Source organism: Apiospora marii, assembly GCF_038362585.1.
Source record: "Apiospora marii strain CBS 49790 chromosome Unknown utg000001l_segment0_segment0, whole genome shotgun sequence".
In the NCBI taxonomy this organism is placed as follows: domain Eukaryota; kingdom Fungi; phylum Ascomycota; class Sordariomycetes; order Amphisphaeriales; family Apiosporaceae; genus Apiospora; species Apiospora marii.
In genome coordinates this window covers 4,720,023-4,747,812 of record NW_027117372.1, presented here as the reverse complement: position 1 = coordinate 4,747,812, position 27,790 = coordinate 4,720,023, and the positions used below count along the sequence as shown (strand labels likewise).

Sequence of the window (27,790 nt, the reverse complement as noted above, 5' to 3'; positions counted from 1 at the left end):
CACGTTCGGTGCTGTCCTACCTCCCCGACGAACTCCGCTGGGGGCGACAGTCCCATGCTGGTAGTACAAACATCAAAGCGCTGCTGAGGGAAAACAGAGAAAGAATATTGGTGTAGTAACTGAAATATGGCCTATTAGCATGCCAACCCCTAAACGCCATCCCGTCGAAAAACTCCGTTGTTTTGATACAGAAAGAGACCAATGTTCCGTGAAGAGGTCGTATCAACGTAGCACTGCGGCCTGGGTATCATGAAAAGACATCACGGCCAATAAGAAAATAGCCATGCAACGACGCGGGTTGCCTAGTTCCCGGCCGCCGTCGTCTCCGTCTCTTCTGTCGCCTTCTCAGCGGGGGCAGGGGATTTCGCCGGGCTCTTTTCCTTGCTTGGCTCCTTTGGCGCTTCGTCGACCTCCATGGCGTCGTCCGCAGTAGGATCCGACGGTTTGTCAGAAGCAGATGGCTCCTTGGTAGACTCGGCAGGCTTGTCGTCGGATTCTGATGGTGCCTTTTCTGTAGCAGTAGATGTCGTGGGCGCATTGTCACCAGAGGGCGCATCCTCTTTGGCGGACTCTGGTTGTTTGGCAGCAGGCTCATCCTGCGCCGCGGCCACAGCAGGTGTTTCGGGCTGCTCTGATCCCTTCTCGGCGCCTTCTTCCTTCACAGCATCGGCCTTGGGCTGTTCCTCGGCTGCTGGCTCGCCCATATCCACGTCCCCGTCGTTGTCCACCTTGGCGGAGTCCTGCTGGGCTTCTTTGAGCTCCTCCTCTTGCGCACTGATCCCAGCGGCCTCTTCTTGTACCTCCTTCTCGGCTTCGGGAGCAGGCTCGACATCCATGGCGTCGTCGGTCTCCTTAGACTTGATAACGGTGGCTTCGTTACCGTTGACGGGTGTAGGAGCGTTGCTATCGTCGTTCGCATCGGACTTCGGGTACTCTTGGAAACGTTTAGGGCCACTGGTGCGAGAGACGCCGTTGGCTCGGTCCATATCTTCATGGTCGCTGTCCTCGTACTCGTTGGCCTTGTCGATGTTCTTGTCCCACCGTCGCTCCGTCATGCGCACATCCTTGTTCTCGTCCTCGTCGAGGTCGTCGAGCTCGGCTTCCTCTTCGTCCGTCATGGTGCCTCCGAAGTTGCCAGGGATGTCCTGCATCTGCACCGATGGTACATGCGCAGTTCGCTTGAGGTTTTCGACGAGTTGGTTCTTGATCTTCTCGAGGTACTCCGGGCTGTTGGCGTTCTCCATGTTGGAGGAACGGACGTCGAGGGCGTAATCGGGGCCATAGTACTATGCAAGGGTTAGCATGTGCGACGAAGGAATGGGGGCTGGTGAAGCGTACTTCGTAGTATTCGTTAAATGGCAGAGTGCGCTCCATGGGCGCATCCACGAGCAGGCCAGTCTCGAAAGCCCAGGTGCGCGCAACGTTGCGCATCGTGTAGCCGCCACCACCCAGGACCAGGGTGGGCAAGTTGAAGCTCTTGACGTATTTGACGCAGTTCGAGTGACCAGCCATACTCAAGTTGAAGCAACCAAGACGATCACCAGACAAACTGTCACCACCACATTGCAGGACAACCGCGTCAGGGGCAAAATACTCCATGACACTTGCAATGACGGGCTCAAAGATGGACTTGTACGAGGCGTCGTCGATTCCGTCTCGGAGGGGGCAGTTGACGGCGTAGTGCTTGCCCTGGCCGATGCCGATATCTCTGAGCTCACCAGTGCCGGGGAAGTATTCACCGTACTTGTGGAAAGAGACGGTCATGACTCGGTCGGTGGTGTAGAAAGCTTCCTCGACACCATCGCCATGGTGGACGTCAATGTCGATGTAGAGGACGCGCTTGTTGAACCGTAGGAGCTCGAGGATGCCGAGGACAATGTCTGCGAAGGAATGGTGAGAATGAGTGACTGAGAAACAGCAGGTTAGGGAAGCTTACCATTCACATAGCAGAAGCCGCTAGCTTCGCTCTTCTTTGCGTGATGAAGACCTCCGGCCCAATTGACAGCGATGTCGCACTTTTGTCGGTTCAGCCGGGCGGCACCTTCCATGCTACCACCGGCACTGATGCCACAGAACTCGAAGAGACCGTCAAAGACAGGGCAATCGTCTCCCACGTTGAACTTGGTCTGTTCGCGCTGGAAGTTATCCATGTTCTCGGGGCTGACCTTCTGCAGGAAGTCAATGTACTCGTCGGTGTGGAACTGGGTCATCTCCAGGCGTGTGGCAGGCTTTGCGCGGTAGATCTCCATCTTCTTGTAGACGCCATAGTTCATGATCAGACTGTGGGCCAGTCGTATCCGATGGGGCTTCATGGGGTGACCTGCGACATAGGCGAAGTTACCGATGTCCGAGTCGTAGAAGTAGGCAACCTTTTTCGACGAGGGCGTGCCGAGCGCGATGCCATTGGTGTTGGCGTCAACCGGCGCTGCGTGCGCCATGGCGTCGGTTCGTAGATATGAGGGGGGCGACAATGTTCGTGGGTTAGTGAAGCAGTAGGGCCACCACGATAGTGACTGGGGGGAATGTGGTGATGTGCTGGTCACGATCTTGAATAATTGGTGATGAAAAAGAGGGTGGAATAAAGCTTCACTCAATTGACCAGCGACGCGAGGCTAGTTCCATGCTGCTCGTCCATCCCAGGCACAGAAATATGGGTACGTAGGTACATTATATAAGTGATCGGCACGATAAGATACGTCGTTATCGAGATACGTCGTTATCGATAACGTCGAGCTCGGGGTTCCATCGGAGAAAAAGGAGGGGCAGCCAGAAGGCAGCCTGCTACAACACTCTCAGCCACATGAGCCACTTGGCTATTTTCTGTCCTTTTGTGCAATTTCCATTTGTTGAATAATTCAGAATTATGTCATTTACCCCAAGCCGTCTCGAGATGGATCTTGTCAGTATCGATTATTGAGCACCAAGGACATTGGTTCATGATCGGGTTTGTATATACGGTCTGCGACATGTGCAAAAGGACATGACGATATGAAGATTATTCAATTCTCTTCCTCCAGCGCCAATTGGCGCTTCTGAACATCCATCTACTTACATGTGTGTAACTGCCAAATTATGTACAGTGCAATCCCAACCTGCTAAACCTCCTTTGCAAACTCCCAATGACCACCACTATCGCACGATGTTCTCCCTGAAGTGCATTGTGAGGCTTTGATTTCGCATTGCAACATTGTAATGATTGTGTCTTTCATTATGACAAGACCGCCAAAGATCCAATATCCAGAATTGTGACCAGGTTGCTTCCAACTCTGCTAGCAAGAATCGGGCCAACGCTGGCGATATCTTCAACTTCGTGGTTCGCCGTCCATACCTGCTGGCTGCGCGACCCAGGTAGAATTCCATTGTCGGAAGTGCCCATTCATGTTTGGCTCAGGCGGATAAGCGTGATTGCAGTCGAAATTAACGCATGAGGAACCACCACGAGCGCTCTTGAGAATCAGGATTCTGTGACTTGGCGCAATGAACTTCCCCTCGAACGCCATGGGTGTGCAATATCAACCATCCCCCGTTGATCGTTGCCAAGAATGAACTCCATCGGTGGCAAGTCGTGCTCCGGAGTATCCGGATCATTGAAGATACAGGTTCCCACTGTCTTCAGTCTCGGGTGGTGGTAGGTTTGCCAGCAACTGTTTGCATGGTATCAATATAGCCAAGTTATGGAACTAGCACTTCAGCGCAATATCAACAATTTCTCTCGTTATTGAGCAGGTCACTTCGTGACACTTACTCCAACATCACCTGGGATGTTGGAGAGGGGTCCTTCCAATACCTCCATCAAAGAAGCGCTGAATCGCCGCAATGTGTGCCTCGACCGAGTCGACCTCCTTGGCTCTCTCCAACCCGGCCGCAGCTCATCTAAAAGCCTTTCCCACGGTCATTCTTGGCTGGCAGCCTAGAGAGGGTGCTCGGGGGCTCGGCGTTCGCACGGGCAGTCAACCAGAGATGCCAAGGTGCGCCATCTCGCCCAAGAGATCTGAGTCGGGCCCCGGGGGACGGGTGGGATGACAAGCCTTGATATTGGATCTCACCGACGCCTCGACCTACCGCTTACGGGCGGCGCAAGGGGAGATCTCGAATCGTATGAGGGGAGATTCCGATCGTCTTATGTTTGTGCAATCTCCTACTCAGGGCAGGCGAAAACAAAAAAATATTCAGGAACACTCCTTCAACGGACGACGCCCCTATCTCCGTGGACTGAGTGGTCCCCGTCATCGCCACGCGTCGGTATCCTCTGCCGGGCCACCGGAGTCGTCCCCCAACTGCGGAGGTTTCCTGTAAATGGTAGCTAGCTCGTCCATCTTGCACAATGCAGGCCCAGTGCATGGATGGTGGGCCAATCGATCCCAGGCACATCGGCCGTTGCAGTATTTGGAATCCACCATGATCGGCCCAGCACTGCGCTAAGAAATAACGACATCCGGTAGTTCAGACGGCTGATGAGCCATCTGCCGGCCGGCAACCTCAGTCAAGTGATGCAAGGTCTTCACCAAACGATGCCTTGGGCCGTGATTTTGATGGACTGGAGGTTGCGACCCTGGGGGGGGGGGAGGATCGGCACTGAAGCCCCAACTCTAATAAATAATTATGGCATGAGATGACGTTCCACCCCGCAAAACGGTAGTGAAAATCAGGTAGCGGGAACGACGATTTTCCCCAGGGTGCAAGGCTGCCAGGGGCAAGCAGCCAGGGTAGTGACCGTTGGGTGTGTGGGTGTGGTGCAGTTAAGGTTGGCTCTAGGCCGTTCTAGAGCCAAGTTGGTGCAAACACTTTTGGTCCCAAACGTGCTAATGCGTGCCCAACGTGTGGAGACTCGGAAACGGTAGGGGGACAAACAAACGGACGACGAGGCCCGTGGCGTGACAGGCTTATCCCAATCCTCGTCTCCTTACCGAAACTCTGCCTGTCTGCGCCGCCCGCCGAAACCTCGATTGGGCAGCAAGCAAGTTGGCCACGCCACCACTGGCAACTTCCAGGCTTCGACAACATTGCCTAGATAGGGGTTCATATTTACGTAGTTGTTTACCCGCTCGAATCGCCGTTTCCCAATCGGCATTGCCCTCTCTCTCTCTCCTGCGGTAGGGCTTGGCACTCAAATTGGTCATTATAGTTCGGGCTAACTCTGCTATATGAAACGCTTTGATCGCGCATTCGCGGCCAGGAACGCATCGCGGTTGGCTGACGATGCCGTCTCGTCTCCAGAGTCCACAGATACAGCCTTTGGCCCTTGGGAAACCCAGTTGATATAGGCAGGCATGAAAAAACAAATCCGGAGGGGGAAAGCACAGCAATGGAAGCATCTCGTTCGCCAAGACGAACATCATCATGCCCATTACGTCTTGGCTCGCCATGCCATGGGAGCAAACCTGCTTCTCCGTGAGGTTGAATTTCAGTCGAATGCAACCTGTTATTGCCGAAGCTTTCAACGGCCAGTAGTTCGTGATCCGAATCACCGAATCCCCAACTTGTATTTTAGCTGCCCCTCGTCCGGCCCTCTTCCAATCTTAACCTTCTCCTTTCTGATCATCATCCTCTCGTCTCCTTGTTCGTCAAATGCTTCTTGCTCACGATGTGCCATTCAAAAGCATATATCATCTCAGACTGAGACGCGCGCAAGCTCGAACGGTTCGAATCCTCTTCCCCTTTTCCACTTTCTACTAGGATCATCCCAGCATCCCCCCTTTGCAACTATCTCCACGTGTCAGCCCTATACGCTGTTGATATATATACACCCTTGCTTCCTTCAGAGATAGGCACTTCGTGTTTCTCTAAGCCTCGCCATGAAGTACACGACATTGACCTTTGCTTCCCTCCTTGTTGCCTCGTTAGCAAATCCGGTCCCGCGTCCCGGCGGTGACGTCGCGCCGGAAGACGCTCGCGTCAAGCCTAGGCAAGCTCCGCCTCCAGGAGGACCTCCGCCAGGCGCCCCGCCAGGCGCTCCTCCGGGTGCACCCCCAGGCGCACCCCCAGGCGCACCCCCAGGCGCACCACCCGGAGCCCCTCCTGGAGCCCCTCCTGGAGCCCCTCCTGGAGCCCCTCCTGGAGCGCCCCCTGGAGCACCACCTGCACCAGCTGGAGCACCCCCTGGGGCACCTCCTGCGGCGCCACCCGGAGCGCCACCCGGAGCGCCTCCCGGAGCACCTCCAGCACCAGCCGGAGCACCTCCAGCACCAGGAGCACCGGGTGCACCTTTAGCACCGGCACCAGCACCAGCGCCAGCACCAGGCGTACCGGCAGCACCAGGAGCACCAGTACCAGGAGTCATACCGGGAGCGCCTGCACCCGCGCCAGCACCAGCACCAGGCGTTGCACCTCCCGCTCCAGATCCAAATGCGCCGCCAGCACCTGGTGCGGCACCTCCTGCTCCCGGCGTAGCGCCGCCAGCGCCGGCTCCCGCAGCACCCGGAGCACCCGGAGCACCGCCAGCCCCCGCAGCACCCGGGGCACCTCCAGCACCAGATCCAAACGCGCCGCCAGCACCTGGTGCGGCACCCCCCGGCTCCCGGCGTAGCACCTCCAGCGCCAGCCCCTGCAGCTCCCGGCGCGCCACCAGCATCCGCAGTTCCCGGCGCACCGCCAGCGCCAGATCCAAACGCACCGCCAGCGCCCCCACCAGTCGCAGCCGGCGCCGCCCCCCTAGCCCCCGCAGACCCCCTCCCGATGGACAGCGGCCCCGCCACGCCGCCCCAGCCGGCGGCCCAAGGCCTCGGCAACGACCCCGCCAACATGAACCTGCTCAACACGATCCCGCGACAGGCCGTCAGCCGCCCCGACATGGCCACCGACACCACCGTGGACAGCGGCGGTGCGCGCCTCCGTGGGCAGTCATCCTACACGGCCGCCATGGTCGTGGCGCTGGGGGCGGCGGCGTTTGTCTTGGTGCACTAGCGAGTTTCAAACGTGGCTCTACTTTTCAAGATTGGATCTGGGGTTTGTTGGCCACACATACACGAGAATGGGCTTTGCTTTCATGCTTCCTTTCGCTCTGCATCTCCTATATCTTGTCTTCCCTTCTCTTCTTCCCTTTTTACGATATACGAAACTGATGATATATTGTCGACACGGTCAAGTGTTATGAATTCCTTCTTCTTTTTCACTTCTTATCACTCGTTATGGCTCGCTTAGGCCCCAGGGAAAACAAAGAGGGGTAGATTGATTCGGGTTGGGGTTCAAGCGTTCACTTTGAGACAAAGCCGCTGGCGGAAATATTATGACCTGGGGATTGGGATTGGGAGTTACTACAAGTACTGTCTTTGCTTTCAGAGGAGGATCTTTGCATGATGCCTCGTGGCCTTCGCTGACTGAGTTCGGGTTGTACACATATACCCCTATAGCTGTCGCTTACTCAATAAACCAGATTGAAGATCGCCTAGAGCGTATTTATATGCTGCCTCATGTCAACTGTCAAGCCCTACGCAGAATATTGACGCACTGTCTTGTCTTTATGTCCGGATTTATGACCGATCCTTGGCTCCAACCCCTTTTTTGCTTGGCAGCTTACAGGCTACCTGCATCTCACTATCGAGTAATTGCAAGATTTGGTTCTCCCGACCGACCCTACTCGACATGACACACACTAACAGACATTTGAGATTGTAGTAGTTTTAAGTTGATGCCTACTCCATTTTTACTACCTATTCATTTGTGTGGCTGAGGGAACCACCTTACACCTGCCCAGCCCAGGCAGCCTTCGTTCCCCAGATCCCGCCCACTCGCCATCTAGAAAGCATCCCTCTTGATGTACGGCTGCAACACCTCCAAGAACTTCAAATGGCGCTCCTTGTCGCCCGCGAGCTCCAGAATCTTCTCAAACTCGGCCTCCCCGATGCGCTTCCAGAAGACCAGGAAGCCCGCCCAGGCGAAGTCGACAAACGAGATCTCCTTGCCCTCGAAGAGGGGCCCCTTGTCCGCGTTGACGGCCAGCAGCGCGGAGACCTGCTTCAGCTTGCCGCTGGCCGCGAGGTCGGCCCAGGCCGCGTCGCGGTCGGCGTCCGTCAGCTGGTCGGGCCGCTTGCCGAGCCCGAGGGACTCGGCGCGCGTCGTCTGCCAGTACTCGTAGCTGGCGGAATTGAGGACGCGCTCGGGCAGGCGCGAGAAGTAGACGCGCCGCAGGTCCGTCATGATGCCCGGCAGCAGGTCCTTCGAGAGGCGGTCCCACGCGGGCGTCTCGATGCCCGCCAGCTTGGGCTCCGGGAATAGCTCCTCCAGCTTGTGGGCGATGGCGAGCGAGTCCTCCAGGTAGCTGCCGTCCGGCAGGATGACGGTGGGGATGGTGTAGTTGGGCTTGCCCTCGGGGAGCTGGAAACTGTGGGCTCGTGTTAGTCTTGCAAGATCAGTGAGAGGGGCACACCCGGTTGTACGTACTGCTTCTCAAAACGAGGCTTGATATCCGGGTACTCGAGCTGGAAAAATGTCAGTGATTGATTGGAATTATCGATTCGGCCCAGATTGAACTTACCCATTCTGTCTTGTAGTCAACGCCCTTGAAGTTGAGGTTCATTCGCGCTGTTCACGGTGATCTGGTTAGCATCTCTGAGCTAGCTCGTAAGGCGCCGGCAATGCGGGGTGCTCCTACTCTTCCAGGGGTTCAGGGACCAGCAAGCGCAACGGCCTTGACTCGGGAGGTCAAAGAGCGTGATCTGATTGGCCGACATGATGGTGGCAGTGGAGCAAGGTGCTGCAAGAGACGATTGAGGTTTCCTAGGTACGGAGGATCGTGTCGGAGGCTTTGGTGTAGTATTTGGTTCTTAGTTTGAAGTAATGTTGGTTGATCAATTCGAGGAAAATGGCATGGCCTGATCGGGCCAATTTGTAGTGATCCAGTGCCAGCTTGCTGACAAAAGGGCGCGGGGTTGACAAGTGGAGCTGTAGAACAATTGCTATTGATGTCATTGTGTCCTCCAAACAAACGGCAAGAGCGCGGCAAACTTGGAATCTACAACAACGGCCATGAAGATCAATGAGTATTGCCTTGTTGAGACCCTTAATGCGCTCCAATTTTATATGCAGGTCCCTGGTTTTCTTCAATAGCTTGGGTCTGCGGCTTTGCGGTTCTGTGTACGGTCGGGTTGCACAGCACCTACGATTTGGACAAACACTAGAATGCGATGCCTTCAAACGTCTTTTGATGAAACCAACCACTTTACCGCTGTTTCTATACCAGGGACATAAAGGTCAATCCCAGGCTTTCAAGCCCTCGGGATTACGAAGAGAAATTGGTCAACCCTCCCAGACCAAACAAGTTTGGCAGTCTCTTGCCAGCACCACGGCTTCCACACCGACCACCTGTGCTAAGCTTGTTGAAAGCTTCGATACCCAAACCAACCAGTGACCGATTGCGACGTGCATAACTCCCAGAATCCACCGCTTCCCGAATTATGTGTCTTCGCTCAAAGCCAGATGACGAACACGCCATCGACACTCTACAAAGTTTTCTTGGCGGCGGTAACATAGGAGAGGCAGTTGTTGTTGTCAACACTATACGTTTTGTGATCCGCCTCATACTTCTCGTCTGTTTTGGTGAAACTGCTTAGTCTTCTTGCCGCAACTATCTTGTACGCAACGGAAATCCGGGGATCATGTCTCGAGGGGACTTACTGAAGTCTTTGAGGGTGTCGATCTTGGCCTTGGTCGTCTGCTTGACTAAGTTAAAGTGCTTGGGGTCATATTCCTTCCTGTACCCCCAGGCCTTGGACTCGGTCTTGATGTCCGAGTTGCTCACCTTCGTCGCCTTGTAGAGGTGGTGGTAGGTCAGGCTGACGAAGTTGCGCTTGACGACCTTGCCCGACTTCTTCTCCTCCTTGACCTGGCCCGTTACGATTTGGATGTGGGTGTACCCTAGCTTAGACTGCAGCTTCTGCACCTCGTCCCGCTCGTTGTCGTCGTGCGGGAAGTGCTCGCCGAGTGGGAACTTCTGCTCGAAGACATACCACTCCTTGTCCTTGAGGTCGGAGTGCACCTGGGACAGGAGCTCGTAGGGCTTCGTGTCGCCCTTGGCACGAGCCTCGAGGAGAGCGCCGGCGCCTTCGTAAAGGTCGTCGCGGGCGGTGATGGCGGCTTCCGGCTCAGGGTTGGCGACGGGGCTGGCCACTGCCAGAGTCGCCAGGAAGGCAGAGAGCAGATAGGAGAACTGCATTTTAAGTGCTCAGTGAGAGGGGGTTGATCAGGAGATGAGAGTAACAGACTTGGAATGTGCAGGCTGTGTGTTCTTGAGTTTGGTCAAGTGAGAAATACAGAGAAAGTCGGGAGACTATCCGCTCTTTATACTGAGAATCAAGGAGGCTGTCTATGCTGCTACTCCTGTAGATAGCCTCGCTGCAGCGGACATTTCTGGAGGCGGGCTGTAATTGCCAACAAGTCCATGGCTGGCCTCCCGTGGTCCATCATTTACGAGCTATCTTGAGCCCCGAGTCTGCTGCATGCTCTACTCGAAACAGCCATGCCGATCTTGCCTTTGTAGTTGTATCTAACGGTACCTGTCATCTTTGTGCTAAGCTGCAGACCACAACTCTGGTTTTTGAGCAATACCGATGGTCTATTCATGTTTACACACTGCCGTCGTCTGCTGATGAGGCTTACACAGCCCGTCAGCACATCACTACGATTCATGAAACCTATACTCACCGCCCCTGACAGGAGATCATTGCATGTGTGGTATGAATACGTCTCCGAACACCGCCCACCAATGCAGTCAGCGACAGTAAGAGTGGTCTAGATTGCCTGGAGTCGGGCGAGCAAGAACCGAATAGATCGGTGCATAGGGAGGCTGAAACAAGCGAGCCATTTGATTGGTTCGTAGCTCCGATGTTGTCTCATTCATTGCTACATCCGTTGATCCCGCAATCCTTCGAGTATACGGGCGAGCGGCCGAAGGTCTATGCATAAATACGGCGAAGCGCCTCTCATGTCTTCCTTGGGTAACACGCGCTTACGAGGCTGGCAAGGCTTCTTATTCGTACGTAATGGTATGAGCATATAAGGGTGAAGACAGCACTCTAGATCTTTTGCTTAATTAACTTGAGGCTTCAAGATCTCCACGAGCCTCCTTATACGCCGTAAGTTCGACGCCCATCAGTCTACAATGGGCTGGTTTTACAAGTCCTGCACCTCCTTTGTTCAACAAAGAGACTAAAAGTCCTGCCGAGGCACCGACACCCGAAAGTACGACCCCGGCCCTGCAGCCTCATCGCAAAACGAGGATTACGTCATAGCACTTTCTACCTGGCCATTACCAGGAAGTTCCTCAGGCAACTTAACCACCGCCCGAGGATAGTTGGATAATGTAAAACCTGAGAAGCCACGACAAAGCAATCGAGAAGCCTATTCAACGTTAGTGCTTCCTTCATCTTAAAAAATCCACAATCAAAGCCACAAGTCACAATGGAACTAGAAAGTGCCAACAAGGAGATTGAAGGCTGGATCAGCAGAGGCCTAATCGTGCCGGCGCGCATCATGGAGAGACTCGACGCCGAGGCCGCCGACGGCCGGGCTCTGGGCGAAGAAGAGCAGGCCGAACTGCAAAAGACCTTCTCGGCCATTGAAGGGCAGGCCCTGTCCCCCGCCGCGCTCTTGAATCTCCTGCAGACCAGAGTTGGGTTCTCCACCGGCTCGCCTCTGAGCGAGGAGGCCGCAAACGTTCTCTTTCGCTGCTTGTGGTACCTGAGCACCATCCCTTTCCCGCCAAACCCATCCAAGGACCAGTCACCTCCACCGAGCCTGACCATCGCGCAAACCACCCGCGGCCTCGCCTGGCTCCTCCCCGGCCGCTGCCGCGTCATGATCGGGCAGGGCAGCCTCTCGCGCTCCCGCACCCCGGCCGACCACCGCCGCCTCCTGTTCCAGAGCCTCGCGACGACGACCCTCAGCCTATCACCAGTGGGAAAGACCGCGGACTCCGAAGCCCGCGAAGACCGAGCCGCCCGCAACGCCACCGAGGGGCTCGCCCCCCACCAAGACTGGCCCGTCCTCAACCGCGACGGGGACGGCGACGAGATCTTCCACGACCTGCTCGAGGTGCTGTACGCCACGCAGCCCCGGGGCCCCGTCTGGCTCGCGCCCGTGGACCGGGACGGGTTCCGCTGGGTCGCCAAGGGGATCGTCGCGCAGCTGCCGTCGGCCTCGTCGTCATCTTCTAAAAGCGGCGTTACTAACAGGCTTCCTTTGCTTGACTCGCTGGCTGTCCCGCGGGCGCGGCTGGAGACTCTGGCGAGGCTGGCGCGGGCGGCGGCGTGCTTGTTGGAGGAGGAGGATGAGGATACGGAGGGGGATGGAGAGGGAGAAGGACTGCAGACGAGGCCTGCCGTGCAGTTGAGGCTTTCGGGAGTGGATGAGGCCGCTTTAGAGAGCGTGCTTGCCCCTTTCTGTGGACATGATAAGGCCACGGAGCTGGTCTCGTGGCCGATGTTTGACGATGCGCTCAAGGATAATGTAAGTCGACACGTGTCCACCCAAGCACGCAAATTACTGATTGTGGTACAGCCCGAGTTGTTCAATCCGCTTTACGAGGTGGTGTCTCGCGCTCTTTTTAACCAGCGATGGGAGACGACTGTTTAGAGCCGATCATCTTTTGTGCTTGGTACGGTTTGGACACACATAACTGAAGTTGTCCTGGGCCAATAATCGTCTGAAGGCGAATTTCATATCATGTTGGATGGTGCCTTTCCAATTCGTGCCTGGTGAATTTCCTTCGAGAAGGTGTCGTTCATTAATGTCGTAGTAAGGCGTGAAAATCATTGCTTGACGTCCATCCTCGCTTACCACAGTGCACTCGTCCTACTCATTAACAATAAAACCACCACGTGAAGCCGGGGGCAGATGCTATAATACCAAGTATATTACGTCTACGAACTATCAATACATACCCACCTCTATCCGCCTACTCGATGTACTCGGGCAGCTCCAGCATAACCGAGCGAAATTCCAGGCGCCGTCTGCGCTCCTCGGCCAGCCGCTTCAGGTCGCCCGAGGGGGGCTCCTCGCAAGCGGACGCCATGGCCGGCTCCAGGTCGAGGAGATACTTGCCCAGCGGGTGGGCCGCCTCGTCGCGCTTGCGGGTGAAGCAGTTCTCGCCGGCGAAGGGGTTCGGCGGGTAGCGGACGCCGCCGTAGTAGGGCGGGGGAGGAGTGCCGAGGACGGTGTCGGACTTGTAGATGGAGGGGCATAGCTCCATAAGCGTGTACAGAGCCATGCTGCTAGGCATTGTAAAGAATAAAGGAAGACTTTTGGTGCAGAGAGTTTGGAAGAATGGTTGTGTTTGTTTCAGATGCGGTGTCTATGGCCAATAAGAGGGAGGGATTCCGGTCCAGGGGGCTGGCTGGGGTGTATTTATCCCTAGGAGGACAATGGGAATATGACAGGTCGCAATCCCTTTGTCGGTCCTTTGTGCTCGAGTCTGGATGGGAGGGTGATTAAAAGACCCTTAGGGGACGCCATCTCCCGTTGTCCAGCGCACAATGCGAAGAAGGCTTTGGTGTGGCCATTGACGGGGTCTATCAATGCTATCTATGGACGACAGATTGGGCGATTGTATGGTACGGTAAGTCTAGGCCCCCTAGAATGACGTAGGAAGAGCAGTATCGCGCGGGTTTTCAACCTGGGCGGCCATTACCTGCTCGCCCGATCACGGCGAACCGAACTCAAACTATTGAGCATGTAATTATGGGACAAGGAAGAGCACCCCCAGGCGACTCACAGAAATCCCGATGTCCTTCAGGACTTACCTATCTATTTTTCGACAGGCATTTCCATCCCATCAACATCTTTAGAAACCTCAAGGCATCTGACTGTCTATGTTTCCCCCGACATTCTGAGCTCAGCAACATCAGTCTATCGTACCTCCTTGTCTGACCCATCTCCTCCCCCAAGCACCGTTCATTGTACTGTCCACTGCCGGAATCTTCTACACCACAAAACTGAAGATGCCTGTCGACATAGCACCGCGCGGCTGGCCCGAGGAGTTTGAGAGATGGTCGATGACGGAGCAAACAGGCTTCGTCATTTTCTTTATCCTCTTCATCTCCGCCGCCGTTCTCATGATAACTAAACTGTGCTGCTGCCACCGCAATCGCCGATCAGGGACTGACGGCCATTCTTCGAGGCGGTTCGGCGCTCCTCTCGCCCACAGTCGCAACGACACCGCATCATCATCCGAATCGGGACAGCTGGGGGCTAGGGCGGCAACAGCAACAGCAACAACAACAACAACAACAACAACAACAACAACAACAACAACAGGGGCGACGGAACCGACGCGACCGCAGCGCGCACGGCTGCCGGAAGAACTAAGACGGGAACCATTGTTTGGCGCTGTCTTTGGCGGCCGTCGGCACAGAGGCAATGCTGAGCCGGATCTGGAGGGCCAAGAGCTCGACACGCTACCGCCGTACTCGCCGCCGCAGTATTCGCCGTTTGCCGACCCGTCGCCGTTTGCCGATCCGGAGCCAACGCAAGGCAAGACGGGCAGGTGAACTTGGGAATGAACTCGCGCCTGCTGGCAGGGAGCCAGGCAGATTCAGAAGGTGGCATGGACATGGAAAGCAGATATTGGGGTTGCATATTCACCTTGTTTCGGCCATCTCTCTTCCAGAGCGCGGACGATGAGACAATGCTCATTGCTTGTAGCATATATTATGTAATCTTGCTCAGAACGTAACTGAGATTGTTAATCTGATTTGGTTCCGCCGACCTTCTGTCCTCATAAAACTCACTATTCTCATATTCTTGCCGCCTTGGAACCCTCCTAACGTGTTATTGGCTGTTGAATTCTGTTGCCAGCCCTCCTTTATCGACCCCGTCACCGTTGCTGCTAGAGCTTTGCTGTTTCATATCTTTACTCTTGATTGTGCTCGGGAACCAGGATGCAATTGCGTACGACGCTCCAATGCCATTTTGATGACTGGGATGCGAAACAGGGGTAATATCCGGCACCGTCTCCAGTTAAAGCAATTGGGGGAATGGTCTCTAGTAGAGGCACTGACTCAACTGCATGAGAACGGTGATGCAAGCAGGCAGGCAGGTATTTGGATAGGTGCACATATTGTTCCGCTCTTTCCTACTATCGTGATGTTACGAATTGCCCTGTCTAATCATAAAACCGCGAATCGTTGAATATTTAAACCAGACGAGACATGGTCATCAAGCAAGTCACAGCGTAATAGTTGGAACCGTCGAGTTGGTTGACTCTGGTAAATAGCCAACAGAACACTTTGGGGTAAGAGTAGGCTCGAATGTATTGCCTTGAAGAGGCCGAATGGTCATCTCATGGAAGGAGCGCGAGGATCATTGCGAAGGTAGAGTTGGCTCCACTTGAAGCTCCTTAGGCGACCAGCGACTGGAAAGAGCATGGAACTTTCGACTCACTCACCAGGCACGAAATCTCGCTAAAATCCCTTAAAGATCTTTCATGCGCTTTTGGAAGTTATGAAAAATATATTGGCAGCTAAGACTCAAATAGCAGGTCCAATGATGATGTTTTGCGTATATATTCATTGCATAGCTGACAATTTGATGCCATTCAATTGAAGCAGAGCTCAACTCAGGACCAGGATGATGCAATGTGCTGTGGCTTGTGGGGATGTGGCAGTGTGGAGGGGCTAACCTTAGCCCGGGACTTATTGACAAGGCTGCATTCGCATCACGTGCCAGACCAAGCTCCCCCAAGTTTCCCAAGCACCCAAGCACCAGAGCGAAAGCTGAGTAAGGTGGGGCCCTGCTTGCCCTTGAGGCTGATTAGCGGATTACATAGCAAGGGACAAGAACACAAGGCAGCTCTGGAGCTGGCGTCAGTCAGTCAACGCTTGGAGCTCCGGCCAGTCAGTCAGTAGTACCACCTTAACATTGGCGGGCTGGGTATTATCATCATCACCACCTTGCACCATTTCCTTCCGCCACGTTCTTTGCGCATCTTCTCCTCTGCGCAACCGCACCCACGCATTCTTTCCATTATTGAATCGTTTCAGGACCGCCATATCCTCATCCGGCATCTTTGATTTTCCTCGAGTGCCATTTCCACAGCAGACATCATGGATCGGATAAACCGTATGCTGGCGGGCGCTGGCGGTATGGGCGGCCTCGGTGCTGCACCTGGCGCGGTATGTACTATCCTGTCCTCAATCGCTGTTTGCTTTGGCGGCGACGTGTAGCTAATTATGAATTGCCACTGCAGGATAACGCCAACCTCATCGACAACTCCGAGACCGTCTACATTTCCTCCCTCGCCCTGCTGAAGATGTTGCGACACGGCCGAGCCGGTGTGCCCATGGAAGTTATGGGTCTGATGTTGGGAGAGTTTGTCGATGACTTCACGGTCCGAGTGGTGGATGTGTTCGCCATGCCGCAAAGCGGTACTGGTGTCAGTGTCGAAGCCGTCGACCCGGTGTTCCAGCAGAAGATGATGGACATGTTGACGCAAACGGGACGGTACGCTTGAACCATCTTTGATCGCCCATCCAAGTGCTGCATAATACTAACGCGCATATGTTTCCCAGGCCCGAATCCGTAGTCGGCTGGTACCACTCACATCCCGGTTTCGGTTGCTGGCTGTCGTCGGTTGATATTAACACCCAACAATCCTTCGAACAACTCACACCCCGCGCCGTCGCCGTGGTCGTCGATCCCATCCAGTCCGTCAAGGGCAAGGTCGTCATCGACGCCTTCCGTCTGATCAACCCGCAGTCTCTGATGCTCGGTCAGGAGCCGAGACAGAGCACGTCCAACCTTGGTCACCTGAACAAGCCCTCTATTCAAGCTCTTATCCACGGCCTCAACAGACACTACTACTCGATCGGCATCAACTACCGCAAGACGGCGCTGGAGGAGAATATGCTGATGAACCTGCACAAGCACGTATGGACGGAGGCGTTAGAAATGGAGGACTTCCGCCACGAGGGCGAGCGCAACAAGGAGCACTTCCAGAGACTGGTCACGCTGGCCGACGGGTACGAGAAGCGCGTCAAGGAGGAGACGGAGCTGAGTAAGGATCAGCTCAAGACCCGCTACGTGGGCAAGCTCGACCCGAAGAAGCACTTGGAGGACGTGGGCCAGCAGCTCATCGAGGACAACATTGTCTCAGTGTCGCGACAGATGATTGACAAGGAGGCGACCATGCCCAAGAAGGACGCGGTGGCCAACGGCCAGTCCAACGGAGACCACATGGACGTGGAAGACTAGGGTGTTTTACACGGAATAGGACTGCTTGGCCCTATCCAAGGCGTTGACATTACTGCAGTAACCCCCCCCCTCTGTATAATAGGCGTTTGGTAGGCTCATGCGACCCGGTAGAGGGGCTATGGTAAAATACGGCTTGCTTTCTACCTACTTTGATCTTCTGTCCCTCCCTTTGCTTGACTTGTTGTAATTTCGCGCGGCCAGATCTGACATTGCTCTAGTTGAGTGAGTCGCTCGCCACACCAGTCAGAGAGACATGACTGACAAGTGCTGAGCTGCTTTGTGTAGGGTTTGACAACAGCCTTAAGCCCAATAACGAAGGCCTGGAACTCTTTAATTGGTAGTTTCTACCATTGTCTGTAAACTTTTATCACAGTTGCAACCTGACTTAGTTGCCAACCATTGTTGGGTATAAAGCATCGCTTTGTCTACCAACTGACTTTGCCCCCGACAAAAAGGCATTGTGTACCGGCTATATAGTCCCCTCAGCACCATCGCTGTGAGTCTTGCGTACTCTTTTCGATCTATTCTGTCATACGTTTTCTGTTTATACCTAAACATCCAATCGAGCCGGACTCTTTAGACTGTGTCGAACATTCATCATCTACTTACACCTAGTATTGAAAACGTTCGACATAACAGTCTTTTCGTACCTTTTTTTCTTAACGCAAATTACCTACTTACTCTGCATACGGACACGATGATGGCCTGTCTGGGAAAATGCCTGGGTAAGTCGTCTTCGGATGGATCGGCGTCCACCTTCGCCTCCAAGTCCCACCCGGGCGCGCAGCGACTTAACGAGCGCCTTCGGGCCAACCTCAACATGCCGCTCCCCTCGCTTCCGAACGCCGTGCGAAGCAAGGGGGCGGCGGATAAACCGCTCCCTCCGCTCCCATTGCACACAGCGACCGACATCGAGCTTCAGCAGAGCCGACAGCAGCCGAAGCATGAACCAGTCTTAGACCGGAGCGCGACTGCTCGACGTAGCCACACGACGGCCGCCGCCAGCAAGAGCAGCAACAAACAGGACGCCAACAACACCAACACCCACCGACCGGCCCCCGTCGCCCTCCCCTGGGAAACCTCCCGCCTCGCCCAGCACGAGCTGACCGACATGTACAATGAGGTCGACCGCACCATGGGCCACATCCCCTACGTCGTCTGCGGCGTCGGCGCCCTCATCGACCACGGCTTCCAGGGCCGCACCGCCAACAAGGTGACCATCATCGTCCCCGAAGAATCGCGCGGCGTCGTGCGGGCCTGGGCCGCCGCCGGCGCCGGGAGCCGCCAACACGACCTCGGCGGCGCCGGGTCCGACTCGGTCGCCATCCGCATGCCCACGGACGGCAGCCTGAGGCGGGTGCGGGTCCGCTGGGTCAGCGGGTCGGCCTTCGCGGGGCTCGAGATCATCCCTTCTGCTATCTCGCGGGCCAGGGTGTTGGGGCTCGCGTCGCAGATCGACCAGATCTCGACGGCGTGGCTGCAGTACCGGGAGCGGCTGGCGGCGCCGGGGCTGGCGACGCAGCGGGAACGGGGCCGGCTGGAGAGGGAGCTGGGCACGATGGTGAGGGATATCTTTTGGTGTCTGCGCCGGGCGGCGGAGACGCGGACGGTGTTGAAGCGGGATTATATGCGGCTGTTCCTCAGCGAGAAGGTCTGGACGCCGTTCACGCAGGAGCACGAGGACGCGCGGTTCGAGGCGTCGCGGGCGGGGATCGATGTCGCGGCCGTCCTGGCCGGGCACCGGCAGCGCGGCGAGGTGCGGGCGCATGAGGAGTTGTTACGGCAGTATGGGGTCGAGGAGGAGAAGTTGGGGGGTGGGATCGTGGAGGAGCAGCCGGGGCTCTTTGAGGGGATGCGGGGTCTGGGGCGGGAGAATCGCAAGGATAATGGGCTGTTGAGTGTCTACACCGTCGCCACGAGCGTCGTCTCGGATGCGGCGGCGTCCTCTGTGGCATTGTCCGATCCGACGCCGCCTCTACCGCCGCCCAAGGCCGCCTCATCATCGCGACAAGTCAGAGACCTTCCAGGGGCGTCGTCGTCGAGATTTGGTGGAGGATTGAGAACTGATCCAGTAGCTATTCAGAACTTGGCGAGCAACCGCAACAACAGCCCTTCGCCGGGTCGGATATCTTTGGAGGAGCGCGGACGAGGACGAAAACCTCACAGAAGCATGTCGACGACCAAAGCAGAGAAGGAGATCCAGCCCGAGAGGCAGAGCCAGCACCAGGCGCGGAACTCGGTGGATATGGTTTCGGGGCGGGGCACCCCTGAGCACTGGTTTTAAGAGCTTGAGAGGCCTTGCAATCCTCGTCGGATGAGCCTGCGAGGGCGCGCGGTTCAGTTAAGGTAAGTCGTACATTCCTTTCCCACGTTTCGGGTTTCCAAGTCAATTTGCACAAAGGGATGAGTGAGACACGGGCTAGTGGCGTCTGACAATGGTAAGTCCTTTAGATCTGATTGAGACAATGTACAATTCGTTATTGCCTTTGCGTTTTGATTCTAGGACCAGTTTCTACATATGACTATCGCCTTTTGATTCCCTGATCAGTCCTAAGTATGACTGACTGATAGGATGTGACCGATGTGCGCTTTTGGGGCCACCACCTATGTGTAGTATTGAGATAGTGAGTAGTCCGCCACTCTTTCGTTTCTCCCAGTACTACGTTAACCACTTCTCTCAAACACTTCATTCCACATCATTGTCTCGCAGAACTTGATCAGTACATAGACTGACTCTGTATCCAGACTCTAACTAAAGCTTACATTTCCTGAACGTTTTTTTCTTCTTCTTCAATATGAGTTCTGGTTGAATCCCGCTGTAATGGTTAGTCAAGTAGGGATGTGTCCAAGTGTACAAGGTCGGGGCTCCTGCAATGTTGGATCATAACATCCACGGGCTGTGTACCTTTCATCTCACCGGGGCAGTGGTACGACTAAAATCCAACATTTGTGCCCACGATGCCTGAGTAGGGTCATGCCTAAATACACCCCCTACTGAATTACAAGTCTAGATTGCCTACCAGTAGCACTCCAGGTCTCATAATAGGATATATCAGTTTTGGAGCGCTGTAGCTCCCAGAGGAGAGCATTGTGTGCAGTGTTTCTGCCTGGCAAGTGCGTATCGCACTATCCTGGCTACAGGGTAGCTACGGATTCTCACGCGTACAGGAAAGGTGACGAGTCGGTCCGTAAGCAGTCAACCATATCAAAGCTATCCCCCAAGTACCTATAATCAAACCAATCAACGCGTCAAGAACTTAATCATGCCCGATAGTGGACTGTTATCGGGCTGTTGTGGGGCACGGGAACGCGGGAGCTCGAGGGCACGGATCCACGGATCACCGGGCCCGGCGTCCGAGTTCCCACAACTGCTATAAACATCTCCCCGCGACTGCTTTCGAGAGCTTGGAGCTCTGAATTCTAGCAACCACCACTTTTGACCACAACATTTTTTGTGATCCAGTCAAGACATACAGGTGCACTCCTCAAGTTGTCGAGCGTCTATCCTGTACATAGAACCAATCCTTAGTTGGGATAGGTTCAGTCTGAGTAAAGCAGTACGTTACTCATCATCCTTTTCTTTTCTCTAACCTTGGCTGGAAGGTAGGCCGACCGTGGAAGACTCACATGCAAATAGGTTGACGGTCTCTCTTTTGTAATCGTTGTTCGATTTCTGATACCATTTCTCCCATTCTCGAGTTGGAACAAGTGTCCAGCAACCCAAGGTAATCATCATGGAGTCATTCGATGATAAGATGATTCGCTACTCCGTCGAGCAGCTGCTCAAGATCGTTCGGGACTTGAAGTCATCTGTCCCGGACATTGCCCATGCTACGTCGTCGGAGGTTCCCAATCACCTTGCCTCCTACTTGAACACCGCCTTCGGCGAGAACCTCAAGCGAGTCTACATCGCCGCCAAGCCTCTGAACGCCGATGACAAGAAGAACGTCGCCAAGGGCTACGGCCGCAACCGCTGGGTCATCATTCTCGAGACCACGTCTGGCAAGTACTTCACCATCGAGCTGAAGCAGACTGACCCCCAGGGCAACACCATCACCCTGGTCAAGCCCGGCATCATGAATCCGTTCAAGGGTAATGATTCCTATGTTCTTGACTCCGAGGGTAACAAGGTGCCCATCCCCGAGCCCGAGATCGGCCAGCTCCGTGACTATGCCTACATCCAGTGCGACACCATGTCGGAGGGCCTCGATCTCTGGAGCCTCTTCAACCGGATCGAGGGTTTCGGCCTGACCCGCTACAAGCTTGATGCCAAGCCCATCCCCGATGCCGATGGCAAGTTCGTCGGCGACGTCGACTTTCGAGGTAAGTTCTGACATTCGTAAACATTTGGGACTTTGCTCCCGACGAGAGCCGTGACTAACTCACAATCCCCATCAACGCAGGCCATCGCTTCTGGCTCTGGAACATCACGCGTATCCTGGTGCCCGAGATGCCCAACTTCATTCCGAGCTGCCGCCAGAGTGCTCTGATGAAGCTCATGGACAAGTACGCACTCGACGCCGATGCAACTGAGATCCTCATGGGTGACTTCTTGCCTCTCAAGCAAAAGAAGGACATCAAGGACGCCCTCTCATCGTACAAGAACCCCAAGCACCCCCAGAACCCCCAACTTTCCCAGTCGGGCACCACTATCTCAGACCCTCATCAGAGTAAGGCTAAGAAGCGCTTCACGCCTGACGAGAAGTCGTTCCGCGAGGCTGCTTCTGCTGCTGGTATTTCCGTTTCTGGTCCTGTTTCCGATGCTGGTCCTGCTGCTACTGGTTCTGCTTCTGATGCTGGTCCTGCTGCTGCCTCGGTCCAGCACCAAGGTCATCGTCGCGGAAATGAGCAGTATGGCTTCACTGGTGCGGCTCCCCCCTTGACCAAGCAGGGTCTCGCCAACTCACGATGGGCCGTCCCGAAGCATCGCGCCGCCCCTGCTGAGAGCAGCTCAGCTTCCATGTTCTCCACGGCCGGCACTTCTGGTTCAGCCCATGCCTCCACCCAGCTGAACCCCGCCGCCGCATCGTGGGCTCCCCAGAACCGTCGTGCCACCCCTGCTGAGAGCTCGGCTTCCATGTTCGCCTCGGCCAATGATTCTGGTTCAACCCATACCTTGACGCAGCAGAACCTGGCCACCTCATCGTGGGATCCCGAGAACCGTCGCGCTAATCTTGCTGAGAGCTTGACTCCCCTTGCATCCCCGGTCGACCGTTTCGCCACCCACATCGCTTCCGATGAGTCGGTTGTCGAGGCCGTCCAGGGCTGGAACGATTTCACCAAGGAGCTGGACAGCTCCGCTAACAACGACATCGTCGAGGATGCCACCCCGGCCTGGCTCCGACGATCCCCCGAGCCCTCTGGCAGCAGCAACGTTGGACTCACCGATCCCTTTGATTTCCCCCGTCGTCAGATGTCTCAGCAGCCTCAAGCCGCTGGTGATCTCATGACGTTCCCCCGAGTCCACTGGCAACTTCGACGACAACCTGGGTGCCAGCAACCCCTTCGGTACTCCCCCTCGTCGGTCGCCTCAGCAGAACCAGGCCGTCGAGAATGTTCAGGCAGTCTCACAGCCCACGGCGGCCTCTGCCAGCAACGTGGATGCCACCGACCCCTTCGGCGTCCCCTTCGGCAGTGACGTGGGCGTCACCAACCCCTTCGGCGCTCCCTCTTCCTCCGAGCAGCCCAACCAGGATCCCTGGTGGTAAAGCTCTTATCGACTTCTGTCATCTGTTGAAGCAAAAATCGCCGCAAACATCGCCGCTTCTCACAGATGTTGTATAGGAAGCTGGTTTGTTCTGGTTGATTGTCTCTTCTGGTTGTCTCTCTCTTCTGGTTGTCTCTCTCTTCTGGTTGTCTCTCTCCTCTGGTTGTTTGTCTCTTCTACCTACCATGAAGACGAAGAACATGGCGGTATCATGGTGCTTCTTTGTCCTCTCTCCTGCAAGCATTCACTTCTGGAAGGGAAGAGAAGGTCACGTGAATACTGATGCCATTGTTGTCTTCTTCGCCGTGGCACGCACGGTCCTGTTCATAGGTTAGGTAGTCACTACTGTATCAATAAGACTGATTGATACTACTTTTGCGCATTGCCCCTTGTCTTCCATGCCTTCCCTGTCTTCGTTGCCTTCGTTGCCTTCGTTGCCTTGCTTGCCTTCGTTGCCTTAGTCCCTTAGTGCCATACTATGTTTGAAATGTTGCTTGCCCAAATTTGGGATTATACAGCAGTGACAGTCGCTTAGGTGAGTGTACATAGCAAGTGCTTGTCTATGGTGACTGAGTAAAACTAGTAACAGCACGCCTAGGACCAGTGGCATACTAATAAGAATATTATTACCTTTTAACCTTACATCAACTAGAAGCACCAGCATATCCATTTCCCTGACACGCCTTTCTTATCATACATACCTATTTGGCCGTCAATATGCCTAAGAATTCAATGCATTGCTACTGATCTTTAGTATGGCCTATATTCATCACTCTACCAACTAACGTCGATGGGAAAAGAACATTCAAAATCGAACACCCATCGCCTGACGACCCTGTATTCACCTGCTGTTGACAATCGAGAATCCTATATAATGCACCCCTCCAAACCTGAGTTCTTTCTTTCTCGATATCATGCAACCGAAGCCAGTCGACAGCACCGACAAATTCCGCTGGCATACCTTTCGCCCCAAATCCAATCGACAGTTGCTATATCTTCTTCAGCCGATCATTATGTCATCCCGTCCGACCTTGAACGCGCGGGACGTTGTTCCGGGCACAGCTCCCATCTCGGACGCCAATCTCCGAGTGAAGAACGCCGAGCGAGAGGCTATCTTTGCTAAGATCAAGGCTGCTTTACCCCACGGAACTGCCGAACGCCCTGCCGCCATTGATGCCAAGTTCCGGGAACTCGACGCCATGATCTCGGAGATCGCCACCCGCGAGCAGATGTCTCGCGAGGAAATCCTGTTTTTGGCCAAAAACCAGTCTAATTACACCTTCATGCACGTCGCCGCTGAGTACGGACGTGACGGTAAGTCGCAAACCCTCATCCCATCTTAAATTGATTATACATGATCGGACTGGTACTAATAAGAGACGTCTGGAACATCTAGAAATCATCGATTACTTGTACCGTCCCGGCATGTTCGTCAACAAGTCAGCCATGCGCATGACCATGCTAATGGCCCGTAACACCACGCTGGATCGACCCATCCATATTGCTGCCCGTAACGACTGCATCAGCTTCATCCGAGCCCTGGTAGCCAAAGGCGTCAGCATCGACATGACGGGCGCTTTCGGAAAGACCGCCCTACACTTTGCCGTCCAATTCCGCTACCGCCAGCTGATGTCCGATCTCGTTGAGATGGGTGCCGGTCTCAACCTTCAGACGATGAGCGGACAGACTCCCTTGCATTTGGCCTCGCAGAACAACGACATGTACGCGGTCAAGATGTTGCTGGATCACGGTGCGGACGCGTCTATTCGCAACGCGGGCGATCTGACCCCGGGCGTCGTGGCTCGCGGCCACGACGACAAGACGCTGCATCTGCTGTTCGTCGCTCGGCGATTGCCATGCTAGACGACAGAACCATTGGCTTGTTTCTAGCTTCATTATACCCATATAGATCTCATAACTATGCTCGCAAAACAAAGAGCTAAAGGTAGAGCTACCCATATATATGAGATTTCATTACCTAAACTTCTTGCATTACTTGGAATCCATCTCGTCAAACCCTTGATTTATGATGTATTGTGTCATTATTAACAGAACCCGGGAAGACCCCTCGCGTGGAAAGAGACGGTCAACGCCCTGCCTCTGTTGATCATGAACAACCAGCCAAGAACAACTCGATTTACGAAAAGGAGCTACGGCAATACAGCTTGACGCCAACCACGACATGCTGTTCGACCGCATGGTGGAGGATGACGATGCTGTCCACCCGGCCATGTGCGGAATCATTGGTGAAGGAGAGCATCATGACTTGTCAACCTTGGCATTGAAGTTCGCTCCTGGTACCAACCCATGTGCCAGACGCGGATGTGACTACATACCTAGGGATAGGTGAACATTTGTATACCAGCGCTAAGGCGAGCCTTACGCAAAGACTTCTATCGCATCCGAGTACCTACGAACATGTCTTAATCCCACCCATTTGTGATTCTTTATAATCCTTGGCCAGGCCATCATATATATGAAACCAGCTATTGTCCCAAAGTGACATTTTTCTTTAACCTTCCTGTCCTTTCTTGGCAGAGTATTAAAGCACTGCAAGAAGAACCTCAGAGCTTTTAATTCACACTGCCGCTGCCAGATGTGGTTGGTACCATGAGTCGGACCACACGGTCAAGACTTGCGACGACCCTCATAGAGAAGATGGCGCCATCGCCGCGTGCGCACTGCACAACGCCCGTCACTCCCTGAGTGCCTGTCCCGAGGCCGGTGAGCGGGAAGGCACCGACTGGTGGATCAGCAACGTCGTGGCTTGAGCTCATGAGGATAAGACTCTGCAGAACTGAGAACAGTCTCACATATATACGAGGCCCCTTTCACCCCAAATTCGTTTCCTCGCTTTAAAGCCTTTGGCAACTTCCTGAACTGTGTCGGTAGACTTCAGAGAGACGCCAAAGAGCCCTGCCCCGGACCCAAAGAACTTCCCGGCAGGATCGCCACATTTGACCTCGCCGTCAATTCAGCTCCAATGCGGAGGCCTTGGAAAGCACAGAGTGGTGGATCCGCAATGAGGGCGGCGTTCAGTCCCTCAATAAACGCATCCGATGCATCAAGACCCTCGGAGAAAACGAGGAGTTTGACTATATTGACGACGACATCATCATCACACGTCTTGCTTCGGAGAAGATCAACGAGAAGAACAAGACAAAGACGTCCAATATGCGCGTGAACCTCGCGAAGGAGACATGCACTGCGCAGCAGGCTGTTGTGCAGCCAGTTGCTCTCCAGTACGCGAGGATGGGCGGTGATTTCAACTACCGCATTTTCCGAAAACGCCCCAGCAATAAAATTGCGGATGCCCCCCGCTCGTCATTAGATGACGCGAGCCTGGAACGGCGTACGCTTCTCGACCAAACACTACACTACCATCTCCCGACCGAGACGAAGCCTTGACTATCCAGATATTGACCAGGACCGATTCTCTCCGGCGACATGACCAAGGACAACAAGTGGCGGAGCCAGCGGATGATGCCCGTAGCGCCGCCTGCGATGACAGCGACGCAGAGGACGTCCGGGATCTTGCTGTCGGTATCGTTTACGCTGAGTGCGGTCAATGCGGTCGCAACATCGGCACCATCTATGGAATACGTAACGGGTGTCGACGTCAAACACGTCTCCAACCTCCCGTATGCTGCCGGTTGGGGCAGAACCCGACGAACCTACGAACCAACAGCTGCTCGACGCGAAGGAGTCGGAGGCCATCCTCGAGAAGATCTCTCGCCCCTTGTCAAAGGAGCACACGGACAAGAACAGCTAGAGCATGACACGCCACCACCGCCTAAGCGCGGGGATGCTGATGTCCACGCTTTCAGTTATGGGAGCCCTTGCACCAGGAAACTCAAGGAAAAAGACGGCCCCGAGACGCAATGCGAGACTCGACGCTTCCATTCAGCCAAGAATAGCTCAGCAGAACCAGAACCAGTACCAGTACCAGTACCAGAACCAGTACTACACCACGAGCCGCTCGGGCCACAACACCAACGGCTCCATTGCAAGCCCCAGCCAAACCCTTGCAGCCATTGCACGAAGCTTGAACAACAATAACATCAGTAAAAATTAACGATTCAAAGGGACGTTTCTTCTGAAGACGTAGTGAGTGGACCAGGAGGATGTATTTACTGTTCATATCAACGACCTGTATTGTAGAGTCAAAATAAAGTCCGTATCTAAACTTCTGCCGAGCCTGGCCGTGACGACCAAATAACTCTTGTCATGTTTATTCTATGCTCACTACAGTTCTGGGCTTTGCTGAATGAGATGTATCATCGGCAAAAACAGCTTCTTATCCGCAAACGGCCCCGTCGTGTCGTCTTGATGCGCTCCCCAGCTCCGCAGCTCGTCCCAGCGGATCCAATGCCACGACTCGCACTTCTCCGGCTCCAGAACCTGTGAAGGCATGTCAGCTCAACTCTCGCACGACTATCGTCAAGTCGCGGCGGCCAGTCTTACCTGCGGATCCTTGGCCGAGTCCTTTCTCTCGCAGAGCACGAAGATGGTGACGTAGTGCTTGTCCAAGTCCGCAAAGACGTCGTCGGTCACCGTGACCAGCCTGAGCGCCTTGACCGCGAGACCCGTCTCCTCCAGCGTCTCGCGCTCGGCGCAGGCGAAGTAGGTCTCGCCGAACTCGAGGTGGCCTCCGGGAAGGGCCCAGCTGCCTAGAGTTATCACCGTTAGTTACCTAAGTATTTGCCTCAATCCCCCAATGCGGCGTCAAGGTGGGGGTACTGGTCGGCGGCTCTTACCGCTTCCGTGGCTGCCCATGCGCTTGCCAACGATAACCTCGCCTTTCTCATTGCGAACGATGGCGGCTACGCCCACGCGCGGGTGCGGCGCCTCCTGTGTTGGCTGGGTTGACATGATTGGATGCTGGTGACGTTGAATTTGGGT

The 27,790-nt window shown here is 54.9% G+C and overlaps 15 protein-coding genes across 15 annotated transcripts; 7 read left to right on the top strand and 8 right to left on the bottom strand.

Moving 5' to 3' along the window:
- Positions 1-302: 302 nt before the first annotated feature.
- On the bottom strand, positions 303-2,438 carry PG985_001556 (uncharacterized protein; the record flags this gene model as incomplete). The annotated part of the gene is made up of 3 exons (XM_066821325.1): positions 303-1,286; positions 1,339-1,880; positions 1,937-2,438. The coding sequence occupies 3 exons, from the start codon at positions 2,436-2,438 to the stop codon at positions 303-305; spliced, it is 2,028 nt and encodes a 675-aa protein (XP_066692204.1).
- Positions 2,439-5,758: 3,320 nt separating this feature from the next.
- PG985_001555 (uncharacterized protein) lies at positions 5,759-6,571 on the bottom strand (the record flags this gene model as incomplete). Its single annotated transcript, XM_066821324.1, has 1 exon — positions 5,759-6,571. One exon carries the CDS (start codon positions 6,569-6,571, stop codon positions 5,759-5,761), a length of 813 nt encoding a protein of 270 aa, XP_066692203.1.
- A 1,163-nt stretch (positions 6,572-7,734) lies between these two features.
- On the bottom strand, positions 7,735-8,669 carry PG985_001554 (Thioredoxin-like protein; the record flags this gene model as incomplete). Its single annotated transcript, XM_066821323.1, has 4 exons — positions 7,735-8,320; positions 8,380-8,417; positions 8,474-8,520; positions 8,591-8,669. 4 exons carry the CDS (start codon positions 8,667-8,669, stop codon positions 7,735-7,737), a joined length of 750 nt encoding a protein of 249 aa, XP_066692202.1.
- Positions 8,670-9,437: 768 nt separating this feature from the next.
- PG985_001553 (uncharacterized protein) lies at positions 9,438-10,150 on the bottom strand (the record flags this gene model as incomplete). Its single annotated transcript, XM_066821322.1, has 2 exons — positions 9,438-9,526; positions 9,613-10,150. The coding sequence occupies 2 exons, from the start codon at positions 10,148-10,150 to the stop codon at positions 9,438-9,440; spliced, it is 627 nt and encodes a 208-aa protein (XP_066692201.1).
- Positions 10,151-11,394: 1,244 nt separating this feature from the next.
- On the top strand, positions 11,395-12,567 carry PG985_001552 (uncharacterized protein; the record flags this gene model as incomplete). The annotated part of the gene is made up of 2 exons (XM_066821321.1): positions 11,395-12,441; positions 12,493-12,567. 2 exons carry the CDS (start codon positions 11,395-11,397, stop codon positions 12,565-12,567), a joined length of 1,122 nt encoding a protein of 373 aa, XP_066692200.1.
- Positions 12,568-12,889: 322 nt separating this feature from the next.
- On the bottom strand, positions 12,890-13,213 carry PG985_001551 (uncharacterized protein; the record flags this gene model as incomplete). The annotated part of the gene is made up of 1 exon (XM_066821320.1): positions 12,890-13,213. One exon carries the CDS (start codon positions 13,211-13,213, stop codon positions 12,890-12,892), a length of 324 nt encoding a protein of 107 aa, XP_066692199.1.
- Positions 13,214-13,931: 718 nt separating this feature from the next.
- Positions 13,932-14,480, top strand: PG985_001550 (uncharacterized protein; the record flags this gene model as incomplete). Its single annotated transcript, XM_066821319.1, has 1 exon — positions 13,932-14,480. The coding sequence occupies one exon, from the start codon at positions 13,932-13,934 to the stop codon at positions 14,478-14,480; it is 549 nt and encodes a 182-aa protein (XP_066692198.1).
- A 1,314-nt stretch (positions 14,481-15,794) lies between these two features.
- Positions 15,795-15,995, bottom strand: PG985_001549 (uncharacterized protein; the record flags this gene model as incomplete). Its single annotated transcript, XM_066821318.1, has 1 exon — positions 15,795-15,995. One exon carries the CDS (start codon positions 15,993-15,995, stop codon positions 15,795-15,797), a length of 201 nt encoding a protein of 66 aa, XP_066692197.1.
- A 39-nt stretch (positions 15,996-16,034) lies between these two features.
- Positions 16,035-17,181, top strand: PG985_001548 (Mov34/MPN/PAD-1 family protein; the record flags this gene model as incomplete). Its single annotated transcript, XM_066821317.1, has 3 exons — positions 16,035-16,103; positions 16,178-16,431; positions 16,500-17,181. The coding sequence occupies 3 exons, from the start codon at positions 16,035-16,037 to the stop codon at positions 17,179-17,181; spliced, it is 1,005 nt and encodes a 334-aa protein (XP_066692196.1).
- A 697-nt stretch (positions 17,182-17,878) lies between these two features.
- On the top strand, positions 17,879-19,465 carry PG985_001547 (uncharacterized protein; the record flags this gene model as incomplete). Its single annotated transcript, XM_066821316.1, has 1 exon — positions 17,879-19,465. The coding sequence occupies one exon, from the start codon at positions 17,879-17,881 to the stop codon at positions 19,463-19,465; it is 1,587 nt and encodes a 528-aa protein (XP_066692195.1).
- Positions 19,466-20,915: 1,450 nt separating this feature from the next.
- On the top strand, positions 20,916-22,889 carry PG985_001546 (uncharacterized protein; the record flags this gene model as incomplete). Its single annotated transcript, XM_066821315.1, has 3 exons — positions 20,916-21,504; positions 21,585-22,642; positions 22,716-22,889. 3 exons carry the CDS (start codon positions 20,916-20,918, stop codon positions 22,887-22,889), a joined length of 1,821 nt encoding a protein of 606 aa, XP_066692194.1.
- Positions 22,890-23,901: 1,012 nt separating this feature from the next.
- Positions 23,902-24,231, top strand: PG985_001545 (uncharacterized protein; the record flags this gene model as incomplete). The annotated part of the gene is made up of 1 exon (XM_066821314.1): positions 23,902-24,231. One exon carries the CDS (start codon positions 23,902-23,904, stop codon positions 24,229-24,231), a length of 330 nt encoding a protein of 109 aa, XP_066692193.1.
- Positions 24,232-24,313: 82 nt separating this feature from the next.
- Positions 24,314-24,751, top strand: PG985_001544 (uncharacterized protein; the record flags this gene model as incomplete). Its single annotated transcript, XM_066821313.1, has 1 exon — positions 24,314-24,751. One exon carries the CDS (start codon positions 24,314-24,316, stop codon positions 24,749-24,751), a length of 438 nt encoding a protein of 145 aa, XP_066692192.1.
- Positions 24,752-26,265: 1,514 nt separating this feature from the next.
- Positions 26,266-26,605, bottom strand: PG985_001543 (uncharacterized protein; the record flags this gene model as incomplete). Its single annotated transcript, XM_066821312.1, has 2 exons — positions 26,266-26,480; positions 26,563-26,605. The coding sequence occupies 2 exons, from the start codon at positions 26,603-26,605 to the stop codon at positions 26,266-26,268; spliced, it is 258 nt and encodes an 85-aa protein (XP_066692191.1).
- A 528-nt stretch (positions 26,606-27,133) lies between these two features.
- PG985_001542 (uncharacterized protein) lies at positions 27,134-27,760 on the bottom strand (the record flags this gene model as incomplete). Its single annotated transcript, XM_066821311.1, has 3 exons — positions 27,134-27,289; positions 27,353-27,558; positions 27,646-27,760. 3 exons carry the CDS (start codon positions 27,758-27,760, stop codon positions 27,134-27,136), a joined length of 477 nt encoding a protein of 158 aa, XP_066692190.1.
- Between the last annotated feature and the right edge of the window lie 30 nt (positions 27,761-27,790).